The following is a 26070-nucleotide window of genomic DNA, read 5'->3' on the forward strand; positions in this document are numbered from 1 at the left end:
GCCTCTCCTTGTGACTACAATGAAACCACAACTAAATGTTAAACAACCATCGAAAAAAGACTGGAACCTAGTGAAAAAGATCTGCAACTGGAAACATAAAGAGGGAGCCACAGCAGGACAGTTGGAGGGGTGTGCTCATGATATAATTGGGCCCCATACCCCCCGTGTGGGCAACACACAAGCTGAAAAATAATTAAGTCGCAGAGGCCCTCCCACAGGAGTGAGAGCTCTGAGCCCCACATCAGGCTCCCCAGCCTGGATCCCAGCATTGGGAGGAGAAAGAGATCCCAGGACATCTGGTTTTGAAGGCCAGGGGAGCTTGGCTCTGGGAGCCCCATGGGACTGGGTGAAATGGAGACTCCATTCCCTTGAGAAGCGTACGCGGAAACTCACGTGCACCAGGTCCAAGGGCAGAGGCAGTGATTTCATAGGAACCTGGGCCAGGCCTGCCTGCTGGATTTAGAGGGTCTCCTGGGGACGTGGGGGATGGCTGCGGCTCACTTAGGGGACGTAAAACCTGGTGGTGGACATTCCTGGAGTGTTAATCTACATGAGCTTTCCTGGAGGCCGACATCTTGATTGGATCATCAGCCCCAAGACCTAGCCCCACCCAACAACCTGTGGGGAAGCCTCAGGTCAAACAACATACTGGGTGGGAACACAGCCACACCCATCAGCAGACTTCCTAAGCCACAAAGACCTCTAGACACAGCCCTACCCACCAGAGGTCCAGGACCAAGCTTCACCCAGCAGTGAGCAGGCACCAGCTCCTCCTGCCAGGAACCCTGCATAAGCCTCTAGTCCAGCCTTATCCACCAGGGGTAGGGTACTAGAAATAAGAAAACAACAATCCCAAAGCCTGTGGAAGGAATCCACAGATACATAAAAGATAGATATGAGGTGGCAAAGGAATATCGCCCAGGACAAGGCATAAGGTAAAATCCCAGAAGAAGAAATAAGTGGTGAGGCGATAGATAATTTATCTGAGAAAGAGTTTAAAGTAATGACAGCCAAGATGTTCAGAGAACTCAAGAGGAGTATAGATGAGCAGAGTGAAGTTTTTAGCAAAGAGTTGGAAAATATAAAGAATACCCAAACAGAGTTGAAGAATAAAATCATTGAAGTGAACAATATATTAGAAAGAACCAAGAATAGACTAAATGAGGCGGAAGAACAGATCAGTGAGCTAGAAGACAGATTAGTGGAAACCACTACTTCAGAACAGAAAAAAGAATAAAAAGGAATGAGGATAATTTAAGATAACTCTGGGACACAAGAAGTGCTCTAATATTCGCATTACAGGGGCCCAGAAAGAGAAGAGAGAGAGAAAGGACCTGAGAAAATTTTTGGAGAGATAACCAAAAACTTCCCCAACCTGGGAAAGGGAACAGTCACCCAAGTCCAGGAAGCACAGAAAGTACCACAGAGGATCGACCCAAAGAGGAACCAAGGCACATAGCAATCAAATTGACAAAAATTAAGGATAAGGAGAAAATATTAAAATTAGCAAAAGAAAAGCAACAAATAATATACAAGGGAACTCCCATAAGGTTATCAGCTGATTTTCCAGCGGAAACTCTACAGGCCAGAAGGGAGTGGCATGATATATTTAAAGTGTTAAAAGGGGGAAATTTACAACCAAGAATACTCTATCCAGCAAGGCTCTCATTCAGACTTGATGGAGAAATCAAAAGCTTTACGGATAAACAAAAGCCAAAAGATTTCAGCACCACCAAACCAGCTTTACAACAAATGTTAAAGGACCTTCTCTAGTCATCAAACTCTAAGAAAACAGAACAAAAAGAAAGAGAGAGAGAGAAAAAAAAAAAGAGGCCTACAGAAGATTGCTTTGGCTGTTCGGGGTTTTTTGTGGTTCCTTATAAATTTTGGAATTGTTTGTTCTAGTTCTGTGAGGAATATTGCGAATATTTTGACGGGGGTTGCATTGGATCTGTGGATTGCTTTGGGTAGTGTGGTCATTTTGATAGTGTTGATTCTTCCAATCCAAGAGCACAAGAAATCTTTCCATTTCTTTGTGTCATTTTGATTTTCAGAGTATAGGGAACCTACTTGGTTAAGCTTATTCCTAGGTATTTTGTTGTTTTTGATGTAATGGAAATGTCTCTGCCAGTTATAAAATTCTGGTTTTTGAAGTGAAAAAAAAAAAAAGTGAATGAAGAACGGCAAATGGCAAAATATCCTCCTTTTTTATGGGTGAGTTGTATTCCATCACATATATATATGCTGCATCATCTTTATCTATTCAACTATTGATGTGCACTTAGGATGCTTCCATATCTTGGCAATTATAAATAATGTTGCTGTTAATAGCAGGGTGTATGTATCTTTTTGAGTTAATTCTTATTTTGTGATTGGCTTTATTCCTTTGATAACTATGTAAGTTTAAAAAGCTAAAAAGCTCTAGAAACAATGAACAGTACATAATATGTAAATTAAAAAATATATGTGCAGCAAAAAAAAAAAAAGACCTATCAAGCCATGAAAGACATGGAAGAAACTTAAAAGACATATTACTAAATGAAAGAAGCCAGTCTGAAAAGGCTACAAACTGTATGATTCCAACCAAATGACATTCTGGAAAAGGCACAGCTATAGAAACAATAAAAAGATCATGGTTTCCAGGGGTTTGGGGAGAGGGAGGGATGGATGAACAGATGGAGCACAAGGGATTTTTAGGGCAATGAAATTATTCTGTATGATACTGTAGTGGTGGCTACATGCCATTATGCATTTGTCAAAACCCATAGAATGTACAACATCAAGGGTGAACCCTAATGTAAACTATGGACTTTGGTTGATAATAATGTGCCCATGTTGGTTCATCGATTGTACCAAATATGCCACACTGATGAGTGGTGTTGAGGGTAGGGGAGTATATATGTATGGGTGGGGAGGGCTATGTGGGAACTCTGTATTTTCTGCTCAATTCTGTTGTGAACTTGAAACTGCTCTAAAAAAATCAAGTCTATTAAGAAAAATAAAGACTTTATTTTTATTTTATTAATTTTTTTTTTTTTTTTTACTGGGGAGAAGTAATTAGGTTAACATTTACTTACTTGTTTTTTAGGGGAGGTACTGGGGATTGAACCTAGGGCCTTGTGTATGCTAAGCATGCGCTTTACCATTTGAGCTATATACCCTCCCCCTTGTTTTAGAGCAGTTTTAGAATTATGGAAAAATTGAGGGAGAGTATAGCTCAGTGGTAGAGTGCGTGCTTAGCATGCACGAGGTCCTGGGTTCAATCCCCAGTACCTAATTACCCACCCCTCATCCCAGAAAAATATCATTAATAGGTAAACAACAAGGTCCTGCTGTAGAGCACAGGGAACTATATTCAATGTCTTGTAATATCCTGTAATGAAAACATCGTCTCCCCTGTTATGAACGTCCTACATTCATGTGGTACATTTGTTACAGGTAGTGAACCGCTCTTGGCACATTATTATCAACTAAATGCCATACTCTATGTTCAGATTTCCCCAGTTTTAAACCAATGTCCTTTTTCTGTTCCAGGATTCCATGTCCACTTGGATTGTTTTTATTATTATTATCATTTTTTGTTGCAGAGACGCTCAGCCAATGCCGCTCCCCAGTCCTTCCCTTTCCGGGTGTGAGCCTTCCAGGCGGTGAAACTTGTTCTCTTAGCCTTAAATTTAGCAGGGAGCAGAGGACGGAGCTAAACCTGAAGGCTGGCTGGGTCCTGCCCGGGAGCTGAGAGGCATGTGGGGCTCCTGGGTGTGCGGGTGGGGTGGGGGCCGAGTTGCAGGATGAGGCAGGGGTGGCACATGGTACGGCTGCAATCTGAGCCGCCTGTGTTGCAGTCAAAGCCACAGTTTTGAAGCTTCTCTTGAGCAACAGGGCATTGTCCTGTGATTGCCCCAAGATGAATCAGAGAAGTTTCTTCATTTGAAGTCAAAGGTGAGGCCCTAAGGGCCTTATAAAAACCTCCCTGGCTCAGAGCTCCTCACCAGTGCTGGCTTCTGCTACCGTTTCACACTCCTGTGCATTGAGGGTAAGTTTTTTCCTTGGCTGGGCCCTCAGGGGGCCACTTGGTAGGCTGTTGGAAGCCGTAGCCCTCTGCCTGCTGGATACCCTCTGGGCTGACTGCCTTCTTGGCCCAAGCAGGCCAGCCCTGGCTGCGCTAGGAAGAGCCGGTCTGAGGACTTGGGGATGGCAAAGGTGGGTGGGGCGGCTGGCATCTGTAAGGGCCCTAAAGTGCTGTTACCTGGGGAATGGGAATAGGCTGGCCAACCAAAGAGCCCTTCCCAGGTGAGCTTGAGTGAGCAGTTCCCTCCGAATTACACTTCCCAGGAGAGAGCAGGGCGTGGGACACGGAGGCACTTAAGGCTGGTTCTCTGAGGTTGGGGTGGTTTATATGCTCTTCTCCCTCCATCCTATCCACAAATGAAAATACTCATCATGGGCCAAACACAGAGCAGAGAGAATAAGAGCAGATGCTGGGGAAGTCACCCCTTGTCCCAAACCCTGATGCAGAAAGAGAGGGGAGAGTGGCTGTGCGGGGTGGGGAAGGAACAGCCTGAGACCTCCTCTGCCTCCTGAAGGTTAGCGTGAGGTGGGAAGATGACGAAGCTGGAGGAGCACCTGGAGGGGATCATCAACATCTTCCATCAGTACTCAGTTCGGGTGGGGCACTACGACACCCTCTCCAAGGGGGAGCTGAAGCAGCTGATCACCAGGCAGCTTGTGAACACCCTCAAGGTAGGTCACGCCCCGTCATGGCAGCCCTGCCCACCCCTCTGCACTGAGGGCAGTACCAAGGCCTGAAAGGGTGATGGTGGGGCAAGGACAGGGGTGGGCTGGCCCCTGCTTGAGCTCTCAAGGGTATCCTCCCCCTGCGGTGGGATGGGGCTCCCTCCATCTCGCAATAACTCGCTCTGTCACCTTGGGCTCTGCTCCCTCCTCTCTCTGTGAAGTGGACAGGGGCAGGGCAGGGTGGAGTTGGATTTGGGGGCCACACAGTACCTTCCAGGTCAAGACTTGATTCTAGGCTGGCTCCTGAGGGCGCTTCTCTCCTGCTTCTGTTTTCTCACATTGGATTCTCCCACATGGTTTTGACTAATGAGTTAAGATTCCTGGGCTCCCTAAGCTGAGCTCTGAGGGATGAGAGGCCTGGAGAACAGGGGAGCTCACTGCCCCTGCTTCCCTTCTCCTAGAACACCAAAGATCAGGCCACCATTGACAAAATATTCCAAGAGCTGGATGCTAATAAGGATGGACAGGTCAACTTTGAAGAATTCATAACCCTGGTGGCCAGAGTGCTGCTGACTGCCCACGAGGAAATACACAAAGAGTAGGAAGCCCCGAGGGGCTCTTCCCAGTGAGCCCCCACGAAGACTCTCCCCACATTAATAAATGTGCCCTTGAGAAGTTCTTAACAGTGTCTGTGCTTTTTTTCTTCCCGCAAACTTGATCCCTCGTTATCCCTGCTATTCCAACAGGCCCCATTTCAGCCCCTGGAACCCCCTCTCCACGTGTTCATTTCTTCACCAATGATGTATTAAATGTAAAATATTTGTTCATTTATTCACTTATTCAACAACTGTTCACTGTGCGTCTATGAGAGCTGGAGGCCAAAGACACAAAGTCCCCGTCCTCTTGAGGCTTGTGTTCTATTGGGGAGGGGATAAAAAAGAAACCAGATAAACCAGTAAAAATATATCATATGATGCACTGGTTGGTAATGATGAGAGGTGTGAAGACAGCTGAAGCAGGGAAGTAAGGTTGGGGCAGAAGGGAAGGTGACCGGTTTCGATGTGATGACCAAGAGATGCATCTGAGCAGAAATCAAACAGAAGGGAGGGAGAGCAGCTTGCAGGTGTCTGGGGGCCGAGAAGTCCCGTCAGAGAGAGGCTGAGGCTCCGAGGTGGGTGTGTGCTGGACCTGCTCAAAGAACAGCATGGCGGTGGGATGCAGGGCTGAGGTGGGGCTGGTGGGAGGGGAACGTCTGCAGGAGACGGGGAACAGGGCGCAGGGGCTACAGCCTGGGGGGAGGAGCTTGGACTTTGTGTCTAGGGTGCTAAGGAAGCCACAGGGGCCTTTGAGGCAGGGAGCGAGATGATTGCACTCACGTTCATTGACGGCTGTGTCTGTAGAGAAGAGATTGCAGGGACAGGTAAGAGAGGGTGCAGGGACCCCAGCCAGGAGGGGTTCCCCAGAGTAGCCCTGGCCAGAGAAATATAACCTGGGCTACCTTTGTAATTTTAAATGTACTTTTAGTCACGTTAAGAGCATTGAAAATAAAGAGGAAATTAATTTTAACAATCTACGTTATTAACCCCATAGATCAAAGTATCATCATACAAAGTTACTGAGCCCATAAAATCTGACAACCCCCCACCTCGTGGCGGCTCTGCCTTCTGAGTGAGATGGGTCACACTCTGTCTATGGCATGTGTAACCACTTTTACTTTAAACTGAGCACCCAAACCCCACACCTCGTGGCCTCTCTCTTGCCTTCTGAGACAGCCTGCACCCTGTCTGTGGAGTATATATCTTCCTGAATAAATCTACTTTTACTCAACTATGGCTCACTCTTGAATTCCTTCCTGAGCAAAACCAAGGACCTACACTTGGCAGGGTGGATCCCAGGGACTCCACCGAGACCTGGGACACGGCCATCCTCTCGCCCCACGTTTCCTGTATCACTGGCAGACCTGCCAGTGGCTGCTCCCTGGCTCGCCTTTCACAGGGTGCAGGAGATAAAGGCAGAGTTTGTGACAAAATTTTAAAAAGATGGGGTAACTCGCTGGAGCCCAGGCATGGCAGATATGAGGAAAGTGAGAAGGGGAACTTAATATTGAGGGAAAAGGTGGGTTTGTCTTTTGGTTTATTTGGTGCCAAGCCTTGGGGAGATGATGTGCAGGAAGCTGGGATTCAGGTCTGAGGCTTGGAAGAGACAAGTGCCAGCCACAGAGGCCCCAGGGTGAGGCTGGGCGGCGCACCAGAGGAAACTACTGCATATGTGAGATGTGAATCGGAGGCCCAGTCGAGGCAGTGGGAAGGTGGGAAGTACTCCAGGAAGCAGGAGCCTGGGGAGACCCTCTCCTGGGGATGGGGCAGGGTGGAGAGGCTGAGCCGGGGTGGAGCGGGATTGGCAGAAGATGGAGGAACTCAGGACCTGGAGAAGGCGGCCTTGGAATGGCCCAAGTCTGGAAGGCTTCCATCACGGAATGAGAAGAGGGGAGCATTCAGAGAAAGCCTTCACTCGCTGAATGACCTTGGGAAAAATCACTTTGCCTTTCCGGATCTCTGTTTTCTTTGTTTTTGAAGAATTCAAAGGAATTCAGGAAATTCATTTGAAGAGTTTAGACTAGATGAACACTCAGGTGTCAACCAGTTTTAATATCCTCAGATGCTTGGACGGAATGGAGGGCTCTGGGTAGGACCTCAAAAGGTGGGAGGGAGGGTGTTCTTGGCACTGAGAGGGTGGTGGTCCAGAGGACGAGGGGGAAGTTATAGTTCCGGATTCAGAACCTGGTTTTACCACTTACTAATTGTCAGACCTCGAACAAGTTACCTAAAGGCTCTAAGCCTCAGTTTCTCCATCAGTAAAATGCAGATCCTGTTACACCTTTCTCAGAGTTGACGTGAGGATCAGCTAATCTAACAGCACGTGCACAGCACTTAGCACAGCCTCTGATGCCAGGTCGGCACTCCGCAGGTACCAGCATTAACGGTCAGATGCTAATTTATATAGGAGGTAGTTAGTTACAGCAAAGATTTAGGTGATTTTTAGGGGTAACTTGGAAAAGTGTTAGGTAAGTAACCGAGGGCAGTCGGGCACTGTCTTTCTCTAAGGGCTTTTGAGCTGGGGCCAAGCTGCTGTTCTGCGAACGGGTGCTCTTGCTCAGTGCACCCACGTGTATCTGTGGCCCCTTCTGACATATACGGTACCGTTAGCATGTGGTGAAAAACAAGCACTGAACCAAGCCCATTTGCTATTCAAATAGCCATGATTTTGTTTCAAAATAGCCACCTGAACCACAAATTGAACTTAAATCGTATTTAGAAAAATTTTAAGGGATCTCACACTTGGTCAAAATCCATCCATCAGAGGCACCAGAGGGCAATGAAAAAAGCCTTCAACCTGGAATCGGATGCACTTGGCTAGCCTCCCAGCTCAACTGCTCCTTGGCTCTGTGAGTTTGAGCAAGTGACCTTCCCTCTGTGAGCCCATATTATCTGTAAAGTGCAGTGGACCAGGTAATCTCTAGGCCCTTCATGAAAATGATGAGCCTGGTCCCCTGACAGTGGCCGCTACCACAAAACAAACAAATGGACCTGAGGACAGTTAGAAGCATGACCACGGGGGCTGGACTTGTCCTCTCCACCATCTCTCCACCAACCCCCTGTCCACCACCAGGAGCCTGAGTCCCCAGCCACTCCAGAACATTCTCCAGTTTCCCCACAGACTTTCAGAGTACTCTGATTTGACATCTGTTCTCTGTCTGAGGTGCCCTCTCTTCCTTTCATTCACAAACCCTTTATTTAATTTATTATTTTTTTAATTTTTAAAATATTTATTTATTCATTTTGTGGAGGGAGGTAATTAGGTTTATTTCCTTACTTTAATTGAGGTACTGGGGATCAAACCCATGATCTCATGCATGCTAAGTGTGCTCTCTACCAGTGAGCTATACCCTCCCCACAACAAACCATTTAAAAGTGCCTTGTACTGGGCTCTAGCTACCAGGCTACTGGTCCTTCTTTGGCTCTGGAACTCCTGCTTACTCACCAGAGCCCGACCCAAACATCAGATCCTCCAGGGAGCAATTCTGCTCACACCCCCTCACGTATTTCCACGTGTCATTCAGAGTGGATTTCAGCCTGGGGACTCTGGGACTTACCGGCCCGTCACGGCGTCAAGCCCCTTTGGGGATGGCTGGTAGACAGAGCCCTCTGAGCGAGAGTTGCTGTGTGATAAGGGGCACTGACGGCAAACGAAGCCAACTGGCCCATCCGGGCTCTGGCAGTCAGGGGGAGGGTCCGGATCTGCTGGGACGGCCCCCGGGAGCCCCTGGTGCAAGAACGGCTAGGACTCGCCATTTAACTCAGCCGGTAAAAACCATCTTCAAAGTTAAAAGGGAGCAAAGCAGACTTGTAAAAATCTGCAGGGCAAGCAAGACCCTGACTTTCTATGCGTCTCTGATTTCTCTCGTTACCTAACCCAGCCCTGCACACACAGAAGTTCAACTCTCGCCCTTTCAGCGTTAACCTGAAGAAGTTTAATCCTTCCTCCCGACAGAGGCCTGCACCCCGCCCGAGAGGACGGAGGAAAAGCTTGTCCTCCGTGCTCGGGGGCATCATCCACCTTTGCTCTTCTTTTGGCCACAACATCATATGAAAATAATTATTTGGGTGTCTGTCGCCCTCATTAGACTGACGGCTCCTTGAGGGCAGGGGACCTAGCAGCGTATTTGGCACAAATGTCGGGCTCAGTCAATCCCTGCACCAGCCTCCCGCCTGGTCCCCACGCTTCTACCCTGGGTCCCCCAAGTTGTCGTCCACACAGCAGCCAGAAGGATGTCTAAACGCGAGTCATACTGGGTCACGACCTGGTGAAGACCCTCTAGAAGTTCTCCGGTGCTCCTTGTCACTCAGGTCTCATTTCCACTGCCACCTCCCTGGGGAGGCCCGGTCTGGTTCCCCACCTCACCTCGCAGTCGCTCCAGCCCATCTTCGTCTTACTGTGGACTCATTGCCCCCTGAAACGTTCTACTCTGTCTCCCTTGGCTTGTTCCTGCCTGAGTCTCCCTGGACGCAAGCTCTAGCGCTGTGGTGACCGGCTGTGCTTTGCTGGCCTGTGACAGTGCCTGCCTGCAGGTGCCCCTCAATGAATGAATACTTGATGAATGTTGGTTTAGTAGAATTGAATTACTGTTTGCTAACTGAGGGAACCCACGGCTGTTATAAAATGAAAGTGCGATGCTTGCAGTGGTGGTGGTGGTGGTGGGGATCGGGGTTGGGGGAGGACCTGGCGGTAAGTACACCCCATCACAGTGGGTTTTGGAGGCCTAGCGGTGGAGTGGCCCCCTCTCCCCAGACCTCAGCGGTATTCGAAGGCAGTTGTCATGATCCTCTCTGCTTCTCTTTTCCAGGCTCAATACTCTCAGCCCGTCAACTATTTCCTCTCATGATCTACTCCTTCCATTGTTAACAGGCATCTCGGAAGCTCAGCATCTTCTGTTTTAGAGGAATCATCCCTGCTGAGACGTGGGCCTGTGTTAAGGCACCCCCCTCCTGGAAGCACCCCAGCTGCTTGGGACTGCGCCTCAACCCTGAGACCAGGGAGGCAGAAAGCAGCAAGTGAGGGAAAGGCTCAGAAGTGAGAAGGGAAGAGAGAGAAAGAGAGGGGCAAAGCAAGAAGGAAAGGAGAGGAGAGGGAGGGGATGGACCGGACCCAGACTGGGCTGCCCCACACCACCTGCCAGCATCCTGCCACCTTGATGCCTCTGCCTCGGGTGCCACCCTCCTCTTCAGCCTTCACTTCGGGTCCTGGCAACAATTGCCCTCCTCACTGTACCATCTCACCACACGTGTGACAATTTTGGGCACATGGCAAAAACAGGAGAGCTCGCAGAGAAGAGGGCAACCCTGAGGCGCTCCCTGGAGGAGGCTAGCCAGCCGCCCACCAGGGTGACCACTTTCCCTGTCCCTTCTGCTCAGGAGGGGACCTCTGAGGACAGGAGTTGGGGGACAGGGAGCTGAGCAGAGGCTCAGGGTAGCAGAATTGTTTCAGGCCGGAGACTCAAGAGGTAACAAAACTTGAGCAACAGATTGTTTCAGTCCTGTTGTCACTTTGGTAATTGGAATGTCAAAATCCATGACACAGGGCTTTCTAAAACATATGTTTTCAGCAACTGCCGGGAGGAGGGGCAGGGCGTTGAGGCTGGATCCTGGTGTTTGCTTCACAGCTGGGCTTGTGTCAGGCTTGTGTAAGGTTGCCTCAGTGGGCTGGCGAAAACAGAGGCCTTTCTTCCCGGCAGGGTCTTGGGAAACAGCACACAATTCTCCTCTTTTTCGTACAGGGGTGGCGGGAAGTGCCTGCCTTGCTGGCCTGGGGCGTGGGGTAGTTTGGGACCCCAGGTGAAAGCAGCTCTTCTCTGAGAAGCACCACGTCTCATCCGCCCTCCCTGGACTATTGCAGCCGTCCCCTAACCGGTCTGATTCCCACCTCAACTCACCCCACAGGCCCCAGACAGACTGCACTAAAATATAAGTATGCTGTGTCGTTTCCGTCCCCAAAGCCCCACGGCTTCCGTTCTCCGTCCTCTCGCTGAGAGTGTAGCTCCAAGGCCAAGCGTCTGCCCCGCTCTCCTCTGTCTCCCACCTGCCCCGCTCACGCCCCCAGGGCTCCTCGTTCCTGCTCACGCCCCACGTCTGACCAGCCCCAGGCCTCTGCACACGTGCTCTCCTCCTTCCGAAGCATCTTCGCATCTGTCCTAGGATGCCTGCAGCCGCCAGCCTCCACTCAGCCCTGCAGGGTTTTAGCCTCACTGAGGGACAGCCCCACCAGACCTTACCCCTCTCTGGCCTTTCATTTCTATGGAGCTGTCTGGTCTGCCCTGCGGTTCTGGGGGCTCCTTAATGACAGGGTGAAGCCTTATTTATCCCGGGGGCCCCTCAGAGCAGTATACAGAGCCCAACACACAGTCAGTTCTCAGTGAACCTCTGTTGAGTGAAGGAAGGGACCAGTAAGTGAGAAAGAATTCATCTCCGCGCCCAGCTCTGGAAGCGTCTCGCAGCACCAGGCCCCCGAGCATGTTCAGGGAGCTGCTAAGCCTCTGGGCAGGATCGGGCAGAATCAGGCTGCCCTGAGTCTCCTCACCCCTCCCAGAAAGGTACCCAAGAGTTCAAGCTTCCCTGCCAAGAGGGCAACTCCCTCTTTCAGGAACCGGGGGATAGGCATCTGATGACAATCAATGACTGGGATGCTGGGGAAACCCCGAAGTTCCTGCTTCCCTCAAAGACTCATTCCTCCTGGAGGCAGCCACCCTTCCTCACCTTGGGAGGGAATCTTAACCCCAACGCCGATGCTCTCCTTCTTTATCTGAAGGAGAAGCCGGCTCCCCTCTCTTCCGTACAACCAGCTTTGTTTTTGTTTTTGTTTTGGAATGGAAGTGCTAGTGGGATGTGAAAAAAAACGCACCACCTAGAAGTCCAGAGCTATGTTTTATCTGGGGGGCTTTCAGGACTCGAGCCCGGGGTCGGGGAGCAGCCTCTCAGATCGCTCCAAGGGACTGCTCCGAAGAGCAGGGCAGACCAGGTGTCCAAACATCAAAAGCTTGCTGTTGATGAAAGAAAACCAGCTCGCTCAAGCTCAGGAACTCAGCGCCCTTCCATGTGTGGGAGGGTGCAAGAGTCTGCGCCCGTCGATGTTGTTCCTTTGAAGTGCACCTTAGCCATCGAGGGCCAGTACTCTGTGCTTCCCACCCTGAGTCTCCTCTGGGTGCCCCACTGGGGGTGGCTGCAGTGGCGGAGGGCTTGGCAGCGGGTGTACTGCTTGTCCCCATCCCGAGTCCCCTGCAGCTCGCTGTGGGTGGCAGTGGCTGTGGTGTCCTTTGGTTCCTAACCTGGCAGGCAATCATTTTCACTCACAGATAGAAGAGGCCTTGGTCAACTCTTTTAAACTATTTTTAAAGAAAACCCCACAAAGCTCTGTGACAGTGGCTTGCTGTCAGACCTTCCCCGGGTTTTAGAACGACCTCCTCCTCTTGGACTGAGCTAGCAGAGAGATGGGGGAAAAGGGAAACCTCTTGGCATCCTGCTTCTCAGCCGCTCCACCATCTCCCGGCCTCCAGGTGGCCAGACCGTGGGCATGCCCCTCACGCCAGAGCTGTCCCCACCTCGCCCTCTCCCCGCCACGAAAGCTCCAGCTTCACCCTCCAGCCCCGCAGGGACGTAGGATCACCCTACCTTTACCTGCTCACGCAGAATGCCCACCGAGAGCTTGTTCCCTGCTGGCACCTGGGGACACGGGGCAAACAGTCATAGTCCCTGCCTCCAGGGCCACTGCCAGACTTGCACCTAAGGAGTGTGAATGAAAAATACAGCTGTCAAGCTGTCACATTGCTTGCGGCTGGGGATAGTGAGCCCTGAGGAAACTCAGGATGGAAAAGCACAGGACACTGGCCTAGAGAGCTAAGGTGCACATCAAAGGAATGACTTCAATGAGCCCAGACTCTTGCATTTCCCATATATAGAAAAGTGCTAAATTCCTTAATTTGAGATATCTGTTTTTTTTTAATTAACAGGAATCTTTTGATGTTCTGACTACCTGATCTTTGTTAGAAAAACTCTTATGTATCCTGGCTCCTCCCTTACCTCTTTGGAACAGTCCCTTAGAGCCATCTGAGAGGCTGTCTCCTGGGCTCAAATTCCTCAGAAAGTCGGCCGAATAAAACACAATTCTTAAATTTTAGGTTGTGCTCCCCCTCCCCCAGTCAACAAGGGTTACAATTCCCTATTGTAAGTGCAAAGGTAGAAGTAACAGAGAGTTCTATGGGCCTGGTGCAGGAAGCCTCTATGTACTTAAGGAAGGTGGGTAGTCAGGGGAGTCTTCATGGAGGTGGTGACAAAGGCTCTGGGCCCTTAAGGACTCCCTGGAGACCCCAGGGTGGGGAAAGCATTCCTGGTGCATGGTGCGGAGCCTGGAGAAAGTCTGGATGTGATTTAGGAAAATGTTTTGAAGAAGTGGATGGGTAGCTATGTGCATGGAAGGAGTTAGATTTATTGTGTGTCCCCAGTGATGTGGGAGGAAATGAGGATAAATGCTTAGTGGCATGAGGAGATAGATTTTGGCTTGGTGTAATGAAGGACTTTGTAAGTGTCAGCACCAGAGGAGGATGCTCCCTTTCATGGAGGAGTTCAGGCAGGGCTGGACTGACTGCTTGCTTGGCAGGAACGTTGGGGAAAATCGCTCAAGCGTGAGGGTGGGGCAGTTTGGGTGAAACCAGTAATTTTCCAACTTCTATCAACACAAATCCCCCTCTCTTCAATGCTTAGCAGATGAAAGCAGAGTGAGTGAGACTGAATCACGCTGGGGAGGGGGCTTCAGATTCCCATCCCCTTGCTGCCGTTCCCTCCAGTTTGAGATGCCAGAATCTTCTATCTGTTTTGTTTTTTCTTTTTCCTGTGGTTGAGGCATTTTATTGGACCTTTGGCGACCAGATGTGGGGACCATCTGCTTCCCACCCCCTCCTCCCGTCTTTCTTCACATCTTGCCCAGAGAAGGGAGTGCGGAACAGGTGAGGAATTTTAGAACATCTGCACCGTCAGCATTTGTTGAGAATTGACTGTGTATCAGCCACTACTCCAGGTGCTGAGACTAAAGCAAGCAGAGAATAAGACGATGCTATGGACTTTGCTCCCATGGAGATCATGGTCTAGTGGGGAGGCAGAGTCATAAACGTGTTTCTGGCACATTGTGATGAGTGATGGTGGGCGGAGGTGGGGGGAGAGCCTACCCTATCTGAGACATCTAGTCCTGGTGAGGCCACTGATGGAACCCAGGCTTCCCACCTCCCAGGCCAAGCTGCACAGTGGGCACATGCTGGTGGGGTAGCAGGGCTGTTAGGAGGTGAGTCACCCCACCCCTCTCTGGGACCCCCCAGTCAGGCAGGGAAGGGACTAGGAGCTTCCAAATTCTGCTCCCTGAGCTGAGCTCACAGCCTGGAGGAGTTCAGGCAGGGCTGGACCGACTGCTTGCTTGGCCAGGTGGTTCCTGGAAACACCCTTATGCCCTCAAGCGGGAGCCCTGACATCCCCGTCCCCACAGTGGAGCCGAGGCCTGCCCAGCCCAGGCAGGGGGGCTGGGGGCCAGGCGAGAGCCAGGCAGTGTGGGGAGAGCTGCACTCTGACCCTAGCTGCTCTTCCTTCATGCTCAGCCCTGGGGAAGGAGCTGGGAGAGCCAGCCCGTGGAGAAGATGTAAGTCAATCTCTCTGCAACATCTCCACAAGCCACCACTGTTTAACCTTGAACTGGCCCCTTCTCCACTTGATGCCTCACTTTCTTCACTTGTTACACGTAGGAGAGATGACTGCTTATCTTTCCTGAGGGCCCCCAAGTCATCTCGTCAGAGTCTTCTCCCTGCTGAAGGCACAGGGCCGGGCAGACAACCCTGATCTGGGCTCTGGTTTTTGGAAGGCCCAGCCCAGCCCGGTGACGCCCTGGGAGAGGGACTTCAAGGGGTTGCTCTCAGGCCGGAGGGCAGGCAGTGAGGGCAGGGGGACCGCTAGGATGTCCCTGAAGTGAGCAGTTGGGTCTGGAGGCCACCTGAGTCAAGGAGATGCAGGGAAGCTGGGAGCCAGGCCTGGCCATGGGTTTGCAGAGAGTGGCAGGTGCTTCCACTGGCCTGAGCCCTCAGCTGCTGACCAGGGCCTGGAGGAACCCTGGCCACCTCAGGGAGGTCAGCTTGCCCTCGAGGCAGAGAATCAGAATCTTCAGGCCTGAGAGGCTCTCTGGACCCAGTGTCCAACCTCCTCATGGCTTTTTAGCTGCAGAACCAGGGTCAGATCTGGTTCCTTCTAATGGGCAGGCAGGCACCCTTCTCATGCTCCGCTCCTCCTGGGGCTGAGCGGGTGCAGGGCCAGACCCCTGACTCCCATCCATGTGCACACCTGCTCCGGTCTCTGTGGTGAGGACGCTAGGTCTGCTAATAGACACCCAGATGCCCCGTGGAGTCAGAATTCAATCTATGGGGAGACACACCCCATCTGCCCTTGCTCCCACTGCCCAGACCCCAGGGTTCCTCCTCAGACCCGGCTCTGTCTGGGTGCACTTCTGTCTGGTGGGGGAGACGGTCGTGAGGACTGCTCTGGGTGAAGAGGGGCCTGGGGCTGGGTCGGGATGGGGCTGGAAGGCTGAGGGGAAGAGGTACCCCCTTTTGCTTTCTGTGGTGACAAGGGCCAATTTGACAGTCTGGACAGGGAGATCCTGAGCTGGGGCAGGGGGACTGGGACCCCAGCAGTGGGGTCTAGAGTCAGAGATGAACCCAAGGAGCCCAGAACAGGCCCATATTTTTGATGCTTCTCATTTTTTTTAAAAATTATTGAATGAAGAGGCTAAGGCCCAGTTAAGGTGCAGGGCTGTCTAATGCCCAGGTTCCCAGGAAGGTCATGCTGGGAAAGGGATCAGGGAAGAAGCAGGCAGAGCACTGGCTTGGAGGAAGACTTTATTTTGCCCCTGATCCTCCTACCCAACAGCAAAGGCACTCCGTGGCCCTAGGTGGGCAGGGGCTGGTGGCCTGGCCTCCTTATTAGTGGCTGTGGCCGTGGCCGTGGCCACCGTGGCTGTGGCCATGGCCGTGGCCGTGGTTGCCTTGGCCTTGGCCACCACGGCTGGGGCATGGGCCCTGGCCACCGTTCCCGAAGCCTGGCCCATGTCTGTGGTCATCTCCTCGGGGGGTGTCCTTGTGCATCTCCTCGTGGGAGGCTACCGTCAGCCTGGCCACCAGCATGCAGAACTCCTGGAAGTTCAGCGTCTCATCTTCATTTGTGTCCATGTCCTGCATGATGTCTTCTATGACTTTGTCATCCTTCTTCTGCTTCTGTGAGGGGGGAGAACAAGGCAGTCAGGGCTGAGTGTGGCCAGGGCTGCGGACGGGGAGCATGGCAAGCGGCCCAACAGCAAACCTGGCTCCTGGACCTCAGGTCAAACATGAGACATGACTGTCTGCTAAGCGCCTACGATGTAGCAGACACTGAGCATCTGCTGGACACGTTCTAACTCCTCCCACAAACAACCGGGCACTAGGACTCTCCGTTTCACAGAAGAGGGACTGAGGTCGAGCGACGTGTCCGAGGTCACACAATGAGAAAGAGCAGAGAGTTCGCCTCGTCTGGTCCTTACAGCAATGTCGGCAGGGGGGCTGGGACTCTTCCTTGAGGAAGGCTTGAGGAAACTGTCTTATGAAGGGTGATTCGTCTGGGTAGAGGAGTGGACATGCCAGTTCTGCTCTAACCCAGAGCCCAGTCTTGTCCCGTTCCCTCCACCCCTGCCAATGTCATATCTCCCCTTCCCGCCTCCCCAGGTTACTAATTAGTGACACTCATCTCAGCCTGCCTGGCGGGGAAGCACCTGAGGGGAATGAGATGGTGTAGGGACAGAGAGCTGTGCTGTGTGATGTGTGCAAGGGGGCCTGAGAGGAGGTGAAGGATCCAGGCCCCGGTGGGTTCCTGCTCTGCCACCCACCAGCTGAGGCCCCTCAGCTGAGTCTCCTCCCAGGAACCTGCAGGTGCCCAGCTCATTGCCCGGGCCCTTCCCCCTCCTGCAATGCTTCAACACAATCTGCTTTGCTGCACCTTTGCCATTGTCCAGGCAGAGCCCTCGCTCCCAAGCAGCCCATGGGCAAGGCGCCCCCTTTTCCTCCTGTCCTATGTCTCTCCTCTGGCAGAGGATGTGAGGGGTGGGGGATGGGGTGGGGTGGGGTAGGGGTCACGCAGAGGAAATTTGTCCACACAACCTCCTGACTGTATTCTCTCTTGTCTACCCTGAGCCAGTGTCCTGCTTGTACAGATCTGCCCCTGCAGGGAGCTGTCAGCATTCCTAGTACCTCCTAGGGGCAGAACTGAGACCGGGACCCAGACGTCCCTTCCTTCTTAGTCCTGGCTTCTGTTTCCCCAAGGTCACCAAATTCATAAGGAAAACAAAAAGATCTGGTGGAATGAATCCTCCTTTTCCTGGAGCAGCCTGATCATTTTCAGATCGGGGAAATGAACATGCTACTGTCAGTGCTGGGCTGGGTCCTGGTCCACACACTGTTTGTTGGTTTCCTACCTTAGGATGAGAAAAGCCCTCTTGGGTCTTCTACTCCAAGTCCATCTGTGGCTTACATTATCCACGGCTTCCTGCCATGGGTCGTCCTCGCTTGCTTCCATCCTCAACATTCAGGTCTCAGCTCAAAGATCACCTCCTCACAGGGGGCTGTGCTTGTCCACCTAACTAGTCATCTCTCCCACAAACAGCCCACATCACCCACAGGGACTGGATTTATCTGTGTTCTTGACTGGTCAACACCTTTGCTGTGTGTCTCTCCCATAGGACACTGGGTCCCTGTTGGCCACTACATGCCCTGCCCAGGACAAGACCTGGCACACAGCACATGCCCAGTCTGTCGGTGCTGCCTAATGTGGAACACCTCTAATGAAGGGGTCCAAATCCCGTCCCAAACATAGAGCCCACTGCCTCTGGAGGCTGAGTTGAAGGAGCTGGAACTTCCCCCTTGAACACTGCAGATCACAGCCCCGTCCTTCATCCTTAGCCCAGGCTGTCATCAGGCTGGGTCGGGTGCGCCGGGAGTCCAGCCTTACCTTGAGAAAGTTTGGCAGCTCTTTTTTCACCAGGTCTTTGAACTCTTTCTTGTTCAGGGTGTCGTAGTGCCCCAGCCGCACAGAGTACTGGTGGAAGATGTTGATGATGGTTTCTATGCTGCATTCCAGCTGCGACATTTGGTCCGCCATGGTCCTGCGCTCTGTCTGAGCAGTGGATAAGCAAGGGTTCAGGTGCTTAGAAGAAAAGGCTGTCAAGCTTCCTTGATACCCCTTACTGGCTGCAGGCAGGTATGAAGGAGGAAACAGAATAAAAAGAAAGCCTGGGCTGCAACCTAACTGGGAGACGACCCTGTTTCACACACGAGAAATGTTTTAGAGAATATCTAGGGGATGCCAGCGAAGCAGAGCATCTGAAGACAGGCGGCTCCAGCAGAACATGACCTAAGAAAATGTGAAATAAGCTTTAAAGTGGGCAGTCAATCAAGGAGGGCTTCCAGCAGGAAGTTTGAAAAGAAAGTAGATGAGAGGGGTAAAGAGTCGGCAGGCAGGCTCCGGCCTGAGAAAGTTGGCCGCTCACTTACCCAAGCTGAGGAGCCACACAGAGGGATTTGACAGTGAGATGCGGGCCCAGCATTTATAGGCCCCTGGCTGAGGCGCTCAGCCCTCTCCCGGGAAGATTGCTTCACAGGTGAGCCATGTGGTAACCCCAGGCTGGGCTGTCACTACCAGGAAGGGGGCTGGGCCAGGACGGGAAGTGTTCACATAGCTCCTTTTGCCTTTTTGTGAAATCCCCAGCCTGGCTTGGAGCTGGTTTGGGAGGAAGCTGGTTGGTTAGTCCACTTCCCCTCCACCCCACACCCCTGCCCTGCCTGAGCAAGCCAGTCAGCTGCCTCTCCTCCAACACCCCCTTCCCCCTGCCCCCGCGGAGGCTGCGCTGGCCCACCTGCGGGAGCCAGTGGCTGATGACAGGCTGAGGACCGGGTGTGTGTGTGTGTGTGTTTGTGTGCGGGGTGCGACCCCCTCTGCCTCCTCCAGGTGGGCAGCCCAGCAAGGAGGGCTGAGCTTTCCCGCACCTGCCTGACTCTGTGATAGTGCTCTCAGGAGTGCAAGGGGTTGACATGGGGTCTTAAATTCCTGGGGTGGGATGCATCGGGGTTAGAGGGGCTCTTGGAGGTGGTCAACCCCTTTGTATTGCGATGAAGAAACTGACACCCAAGCACCCGAGCAAGGTCAGCAAAGTCACATAGCTGGTTGGTGACACAGCAGGGACTGGGCTCAGACATCCTGGTTCCTGGTTAAGACTGATTGTGATTACACCTCCCTACTGCAGTCTGTGAGCTGTCCTTAGGGCCAGACTCTTTCTAGAGGTTCTCTGAATCACGCTTTTAACTGCTCCAAACATGGGAGCCACAGCTTCAAGGACAACCTAAAAGACAACTATTTTTGTGTAGCTTTTGGGTAGGCAAGGCCTGACCCTCCCCTGTTACAAACCTTCCGTGGCTCCCCATTCACCAGGGGAGGAAGTGGAGTTGCCTGGCACACAGAGCCCTGTGACAATGACCCCTCCAGTCCCTCTCCTAGGGGCACACCCAAGGCCCACCTGCACCCCCAGTCTTTTGTCTTTGGTGCTGCCACCCCAGAAGTGCCCTTCCCCCACCATGGGGTGCAGCCCTACCCACCCTCATGGCTCAGTTCAAATGCTACCCTGTCCAGAAGCCTGCTCTGTTTCTCCCAATTGGAAACACTCTCTTCCTCCCAGACAATCGCTCCCACACCGCTTCTGACTCTCAAGGGAGACCTCACACTTGCTGAAGGATGGTGCCCTTGCTGCCCCACCGCCTCGACCTGGGAAGCGTGTCTAAAGGACCTACTGTGGCCCCCTTCCCTTAACCTCCAACCGCCCCCCCCCACCTCCATCAGGCTCTCCCACCTCTGCCAGTCCTTTTGTCCACTCTTCCTGAAACCTTTCTTCCCTGCCCTGGCCCCTTCTGACCTCTCTGCCCTCCGAAAGCCCAAGGCAGCTCCTGTGAGTGCTACATGTTGGCCATGAGTACCTCCTGCTTTGCACTGCACATGGAATAGTGGTTAAGAGTTCAGACCGACAGATACACATTGTGACGTATAAAACATAAAAACAAGGACCTACTGTATAGCCCAGGGAACTATACTCAATATCTTGTAATAACTTATAATGGAAAAAAAAGAGTTCAGACTGGCTGTGTGACCTTAGGTAATTTACTTAACCTCTCTGTGCCTCACTTTCTTAGTGAAATAGGATAACAGGACCTACCGTGAGAAGTGAGACAGTGAAGGTTGGAAGAGCTTAGTAAGTCAGAGATATTACTATTAGTTATCTTTTCATTCATTTGTGCAAGTTATCAGTCTGGTGACCACCTACTATGTGCCAGACACCAATGTTAGACGCTGGGGAACTTGGTGAATGAGCCACAATACGCGAGGGAGACATAACCTCATACCCTAAATTCCTGATCACATTTTAAACTCGAGAGCTAAAGACACGGCCTGACTGGCACAGTGCCAAGCACACAGCAAGTATTTATTAAATGCTTGCTGAATGCATGCTTGAACGAATGAGTACACCATCTGTGAATGAATGATCAGTGCAGGTATAGCCAGGGATACAGGGATGGAAACTTCAGGGCCAGTCCCTTATGACGTCTGCCCTCCATTGTTTGAGCTAATGGAGGAAGCAGAGACTATAGCCTGCGTGCCCTCCCTCCTCAGGCTGTTAGGAAGTTGGGGCAGGTGTCTGGGCTGCCTTTCCCATGTGCTCCCACAGCGCCCTCTGCTGCGTCTACCAAAGCATGCTTCACTCTCCTTGAGACCAAGGATCTCAGACACAAGCTTGCAAAACAAGGGACCTGGAGGAAATCCGTGAAACTGGGCCTGGGAACACCAATGGTACCACCAGAAGCATGACTTGTGGCAACTGACATGGGGCCTCGGGGTTGGGGACACTAGAAAGTGGTGAGGACTGGGACAAATGTGAGAATTCCTCACTTGAAGGGACGGCTGGCACTCAGCCTCAGGTGAAGTCAGCGGCCTGGGAAAGTGGACCAGGTGTCAGTGGACCTCCCAGAGGTCCGGGAAATCTGAATTTTGACATGAGAACTCCTGCTTATAAAATTTGCCCAAATACATGTATGTATATGTACGACTGAAACACTATGCTGTACACCAGAAATTGACACATTGTAAACTGACTATACTTCAATGAAAAAAAGATTGTCAACTCACTTTAAAAGCAAATAAAAACATTAACAATGAAGAACCATGTGTGCTGAACAAAGCATGGCTGCAGGCCAAAGCTCTTGGCTTTCAGGCCTGTCGCCTCTGCTCTGCTGAGGCTCCTCCAGCCCAGGACTCACCTCTGCAGTCCTAAAACTAGCAAGTGCCCAGCTTGGCGGGTGTTGGATGAACACATGTTGAATTAATAAATGCAGAAGTGTGCGAATAAACGAAGAAATGAGTGAGCGTGAAATACACACTGGTCTGTTTGTTGCCCTGTGACTTTGTGCAGAGGCGCCGACTGTGACCATATAGTGTTGATTAGGGTGAAAAGTAAATGGGGAGGGTGAGGAGAACAGGGTCAGGGGCCCCGACCCACCCAGCCCCTTTCACTGTCAGTCAAAGCCAGAGGCTGGAATGAAAGGCGTTGGGGAGTGAGGTCTTCTCCTTGGGGAAACTCGGAGCCTCCTGTAATTAGGGCAATTTTCCCGGTCCGGACAGCGGCTCTGGAGAGTGCCACTGGGAGACAAGGGAACAGTTTCCTTGGCTGCATTAAAAACAAGCAAGCGGACAAGTAAGCAGGCAGAAGCTCCAAAGCTCCAGTCGCACCCGTGTGCTCCGTCCCCGTGCCCAGGACCAGCAGCAGTCTGTGTCTGCCCTCTCGGCCGCGCTGCCCCGTCTGAACACTCCCTGACTCCCCCGGCTGTCTTCACTCTTAATCCTTGTGAGTTCTGGGAAATTCACCTCCCACATCGACAAACCCGGTGTTCCTTTTCTGTTCCCTGGCTCCTGGTTTCCCGTCCTCTCTTGTCTCTTGCGGGACCTGGTTTTTGTTCTCAGTTTGTCCCTGAGCCTTCCAGAAATTCCTGGCTAGCTCCCTGTGGGCTTCCTCTGCCTCACGGGAATCCCTCCGAAATATACCGTCCTTCATAGAAAATAAAGGGCTTTCACATACATCACCGAGTTGCATTCTAAGGGCTGGTCTTTGGGTCCACCTCCCCACTAGATTCTTTTTCCCAGTTTATTTCCCTCATTAGGTTATTAACTCCTTGAGAGCCAGGACCTCTTGCTTACTCCTCCCTGGATGATAAACGGCATCTGAGAAACTCCTGGTAAACAGTAGCAGAATAATATGTGACTGACTTGGTTTTGATGGAAACCATACTCAGAAGATGATCATTTCCTGTAATTAAGAAGTTGTGCAGCACGGGAGAGTGCAGAGAAGGGGAAAAAGGAAGTAGGAAGAAGACGCGGAGGTGGGGGAGATTGCGTGGGTGAACGGCGGCTCTGGGATTATCAGAGTGAGTGCTGCCCCCTTGTGGCCAATCTGCATCAGGACAGCCTGTGGCAGTCCCTGGGCACCGATTCTTAACGTTTTGGTTCTCAAGACATTTTCACGCTTGGAAAACAGTACTGAGTACCGAAAAGAGTTTTTGTTTCTGTGGATTACATTTATTAATATTTACAATATTAGAAATTTTAAAATTTAAAATTCTTATTAATTCACTTAAAATAGTAATAGCCAATCCATTGTATATTAATATATTTTTTAAAGTAAAAAAAATTATATTTCCCCCCAAAAAGGCTAGTGAGAAGAATGTAATTTTTTACATCTTTCACAGCTCTTTAATGTATGCCTGACAAGAAGGCAGCTGGACTCCCCCACCTACCTCTGTATTCCACAGATAAGTGGTTGGGAAGGGGAGAAATACGTTAGTAGTCTTTAAAAATTGTTGTGTGTATTCTTGGATAATTTACCAAAACTCAACAAATGGAGGCTTCATAAAGGTGAGGTGCAATCTAGAACCTGAAACCATATCAATGAACTTTTTTTAAATTGAAGTATAGTCAGTTTACAATGTGTCAGTTTCTGGTGTACAGCATAATGTTTCAGTCATACAGATACATGCATATATTCCTTTTCATTATAGGTTTCTACACGATATCAAATATAGTTCCCTGTGCTATACAGTAGGACCTTGTTGTTTACCTATTTTATATATAGTAGATAGTATCTGCAAATCTCAGTGCTTAATTTACCCCTTCCACTCCCTTCCCCCCTTTGTGAATAAGTTCATTTGTGTCTTTTTTTTAGATTCCACATATAAGTGATATCATATGGTATTATTCTTTCTCTGACTTATTTCACTTAGAATGATGATCTCTAGGTCCATCCATGTTGCTGCAAATGGCATTATTTCATTCTTTTTTATGGCTGAGTTGTATTCCATTGTCTATATATACCACAACTTCTTTAGCTAGTCATTTGCCGATGGACATTTAGGTTGCTTCCATGTCTTGGCTATTGTAAATAGTGCTGCTGTGAATATTGGGGTGCATGCATCTTTTTAAATTAAGGTTCCCTCCTGATCGATGCCCAGGAGTGGGCTTGCTGGATCATAAGGTAAGTCTATTTTTAGTTTTTTTGAGGAATTTCCATACTGTTTTCCATAATGGCTGCACCATCAATGAATTCTTTGTTACATTAGAATCCATTGGCCTATCATGGAACTTGAATGGATCTTGTATGGTTTTGTAACTGACTATATGGGTCATTTGGAAAACATCAATTCACTGACTTATCTGCATCTTCCAAATGCTGACACATTTCATTGTCTAATATGATACACATACATAAAGTCACATTTATTAATATCACCACCGAACTCATCAGAAAAATCTTTAAGTGTTGGGAGACTGTCAAACTCATGATGGCAGACACAGAATTTTCAAATCCTAGTTTTTCTTGAAAGTCCCAACTTTATTACACGAACACATCCTGTTGGTTGTTCTCCTTGCAGTAAAACTTTCACTCTGTTCATTTCCTAGAGAATATCTGCCTTATATAGCCTAGAATGAATATCCATAGTTTAGCTGTTATTTGTTCTTTCAGGTAAAAATGGTGTTTTATGAGAAAAGTGGCTAGTTCAACTCACCTCTTAATCACACAAGTGCTTTTCCTGGAGACAATCATGGTTGAGATTTAATACAATAAATAATTTTCACTTCTTCATCAAGAAGCATTTTCAAGTGAAACTATTTATTTTTTTATGTTTTTTTCAGTTTGAAAGAATACCTGGCGAGGAACACACTGACTGCCGGTGCAGTTTGCTGCCACCGCCTTGGCTCTGGCTAAGATCCTGACAGTCCTTACCTACTGTGGTTTTGTGCCACCAGTGTAAATATCAGCGCCCTGGGGAGGGGGACCTGAGGATTCTTGGTTGGTGGGAGGGAGGCTTCCCGTGGTGGGCGGTTCAGGGTATATTATTCTGGAAATAGTTTTGCCCTCAAGGAGCGCCTGCAGGGTCTCAGGGCCTCCCAGGTTTGAGAACAATGGCCTTGGGCAATGCCATCCTTAAAGCAGCCTGTGTGCCCGCCTGCATTTCTTTTTCCTTTCTTCTTTTCCACGGGAGGCCTCTCAGAAGCAGCCAGGCTGAAGCGGGGCCTCTTGGCCCCGGGGGAGGAGTGAGGCGGGGACCCTCAGGAAGGGAGCTGCTCTAGTGGAGAGAGGCGAGGGCGGGCAGGGGAGGGCGACCAGGGCCGGGCTGCTCAGAACTTAGTGGGTCCTGTTCGGATTTTGGTCCTAAGTGCACAGACCCAGAGAGCAGGGCCCGCCTGCTTCGCTCTCCAGAACAGGGGTTTGCCTCAGGGAGCCCCTCTGCCTGTTAGTCCCTAAGAATTTGTTGGTCTTGGGCTGACCAGGCTCTACCTGCTCCCCCTCCTCTCTTAGGCGGCCACCACCCAGTCCCTCCTCCGGTTCGCCCCCCCAGCCCCTCCGTGAGGGGAACCGAGCTCCTCAGCCCCCTCACTTGACGCCCGCCCGGGGAGCGGCCCGCAGGCCTCACTGACAGATTCCGCGCTGGTCCGAGCGGAGACAGCAGGGCCTGGGAAACCCCGCAGCAGGTTCGGGGAAACTCAGGGCCCTGCAGTCCCCGCCCCCAGGCTACTGCTCCCCACCCCCTCATCTGTCTGCAGGCCTGCTCCCCCGCACCCCTGGCCCAGGCCCCTGCTCTCCATCCTCCCAGCCCCGGGCCTGGGTGGCTCGGCTCAGGAGGAGAGCAGGCTCATTCGAGGGGCCCTTTCCAGGAAGCTATTCTGTCCCCCCAGGGCGACTCTGCAGCTCCGCCAAGGGCAGCTGGCCTGGATTTGGGGCATTCCCTCAGCAGTCTCAGGAGGCTGCCCCACCCACCGGGGGCTGGGAGCCCCTGCAGGTGCCCGGGGAGACACATGACCCACTGCACTGGTGGAAAGCGGCTCGTGGGGTTTCCTCCGTGGAGATGCAAGAGGTCTGGCGGCCAGAGCCACAGACTGCGGGGCCTGGTAGGGGTAGGGGTGACTGTGCCCTCTGCGCTGAGAGTGGCTGAGGGGCTGGGACGTCTCGGTCTGTGGGAGGCTTCCTGGGTGGGTGACTGAGGCTGAGGTGCGGGTGGTGGGTGAATGGCCGAGTTGGCCACTGGGCTGGAAGAAGTTCTAGTAATGAGGACGCAGTGTGTGCTGCCTCCTGGAATGC

The 26070-nt window shown here is 51.3% G+C and overlaps 2 protein-coding genes across 3 annotated transcripts; one reads left to right on the forward strand and one right to left on the reverse strand.

Annotated features, from left to right (window-relative positions):
- The first annotated feature begins 3878 nt into the window (after positions 1-3878).
- S100A12 (S100 calcium binding protein A12) lies at positions 3879-5417 on the forward strand. The gene is made up of 3 exons (XM_006177170.3): positions 3879-4033; positions 4584-4740; positions 5196-5417. The coding sequence occupies exons 2-3, from the start codon at positions 4603-4605 to the stop codon at positions 5334-5336; spliced, it is 279 nt and encodes a 92-aa protein (XP_006177232.1). The 5' UTR covers positions 3879-4033; positions 4584-4602; the 3' UTR covers positions 5337-5417.
- Positions 5418-16196: 10779 nt separating this feature from the next.
- On the reverse strand, positions 16197-19052 carry LOC102510341 (protein S100-A9). 2 transcript variants are annotated; one of them, XM_006177169.3, is made up of 3 exons: positions 18893-19052; positions 18351-18515; positions 16197-16588 (listed from the first exon to the last, which is right to left on the reverse strand). In XM_006177169.3, the coding sequence occupies exons 2-3, from the start codon at positions 18498-18500 to the stop codon at positions 16298-16300; spliced, it is 441 nt and encodes a 146-aa protein (XP_006177231.1). In that variant the 5' UTR covers positions 18501-18515; positions 18893-19052; the 3' UTR covers positions 16197-16297. The 2 variants fall into 2 exon arrangements, with proteins under 2 accessions (XP_006177231.1, XP_032320121.1); XM_032464230.1 differs by having other exon boundaries at positions 18351-18511; positions 18893-19038.
- Between the last annotated feature and the right edge of the window lie 7018 nt (positions 19053-26070).

Source organism: Camelus ferus, chromosome 21, assembly GCF_009834535.1.
Source record: "Camelus ferus isolate YT-003-E chromosome 21, BCGSAC_Cfer_1.0, whole genome shotgun sequence".
NCBI classification, from domain to species: domain Eukaryota; kingdom Metazoa; phylum Chordata; class Mammalia; order Artiodactyla; family Camelidae; genus Camelus; species Camelus ferus.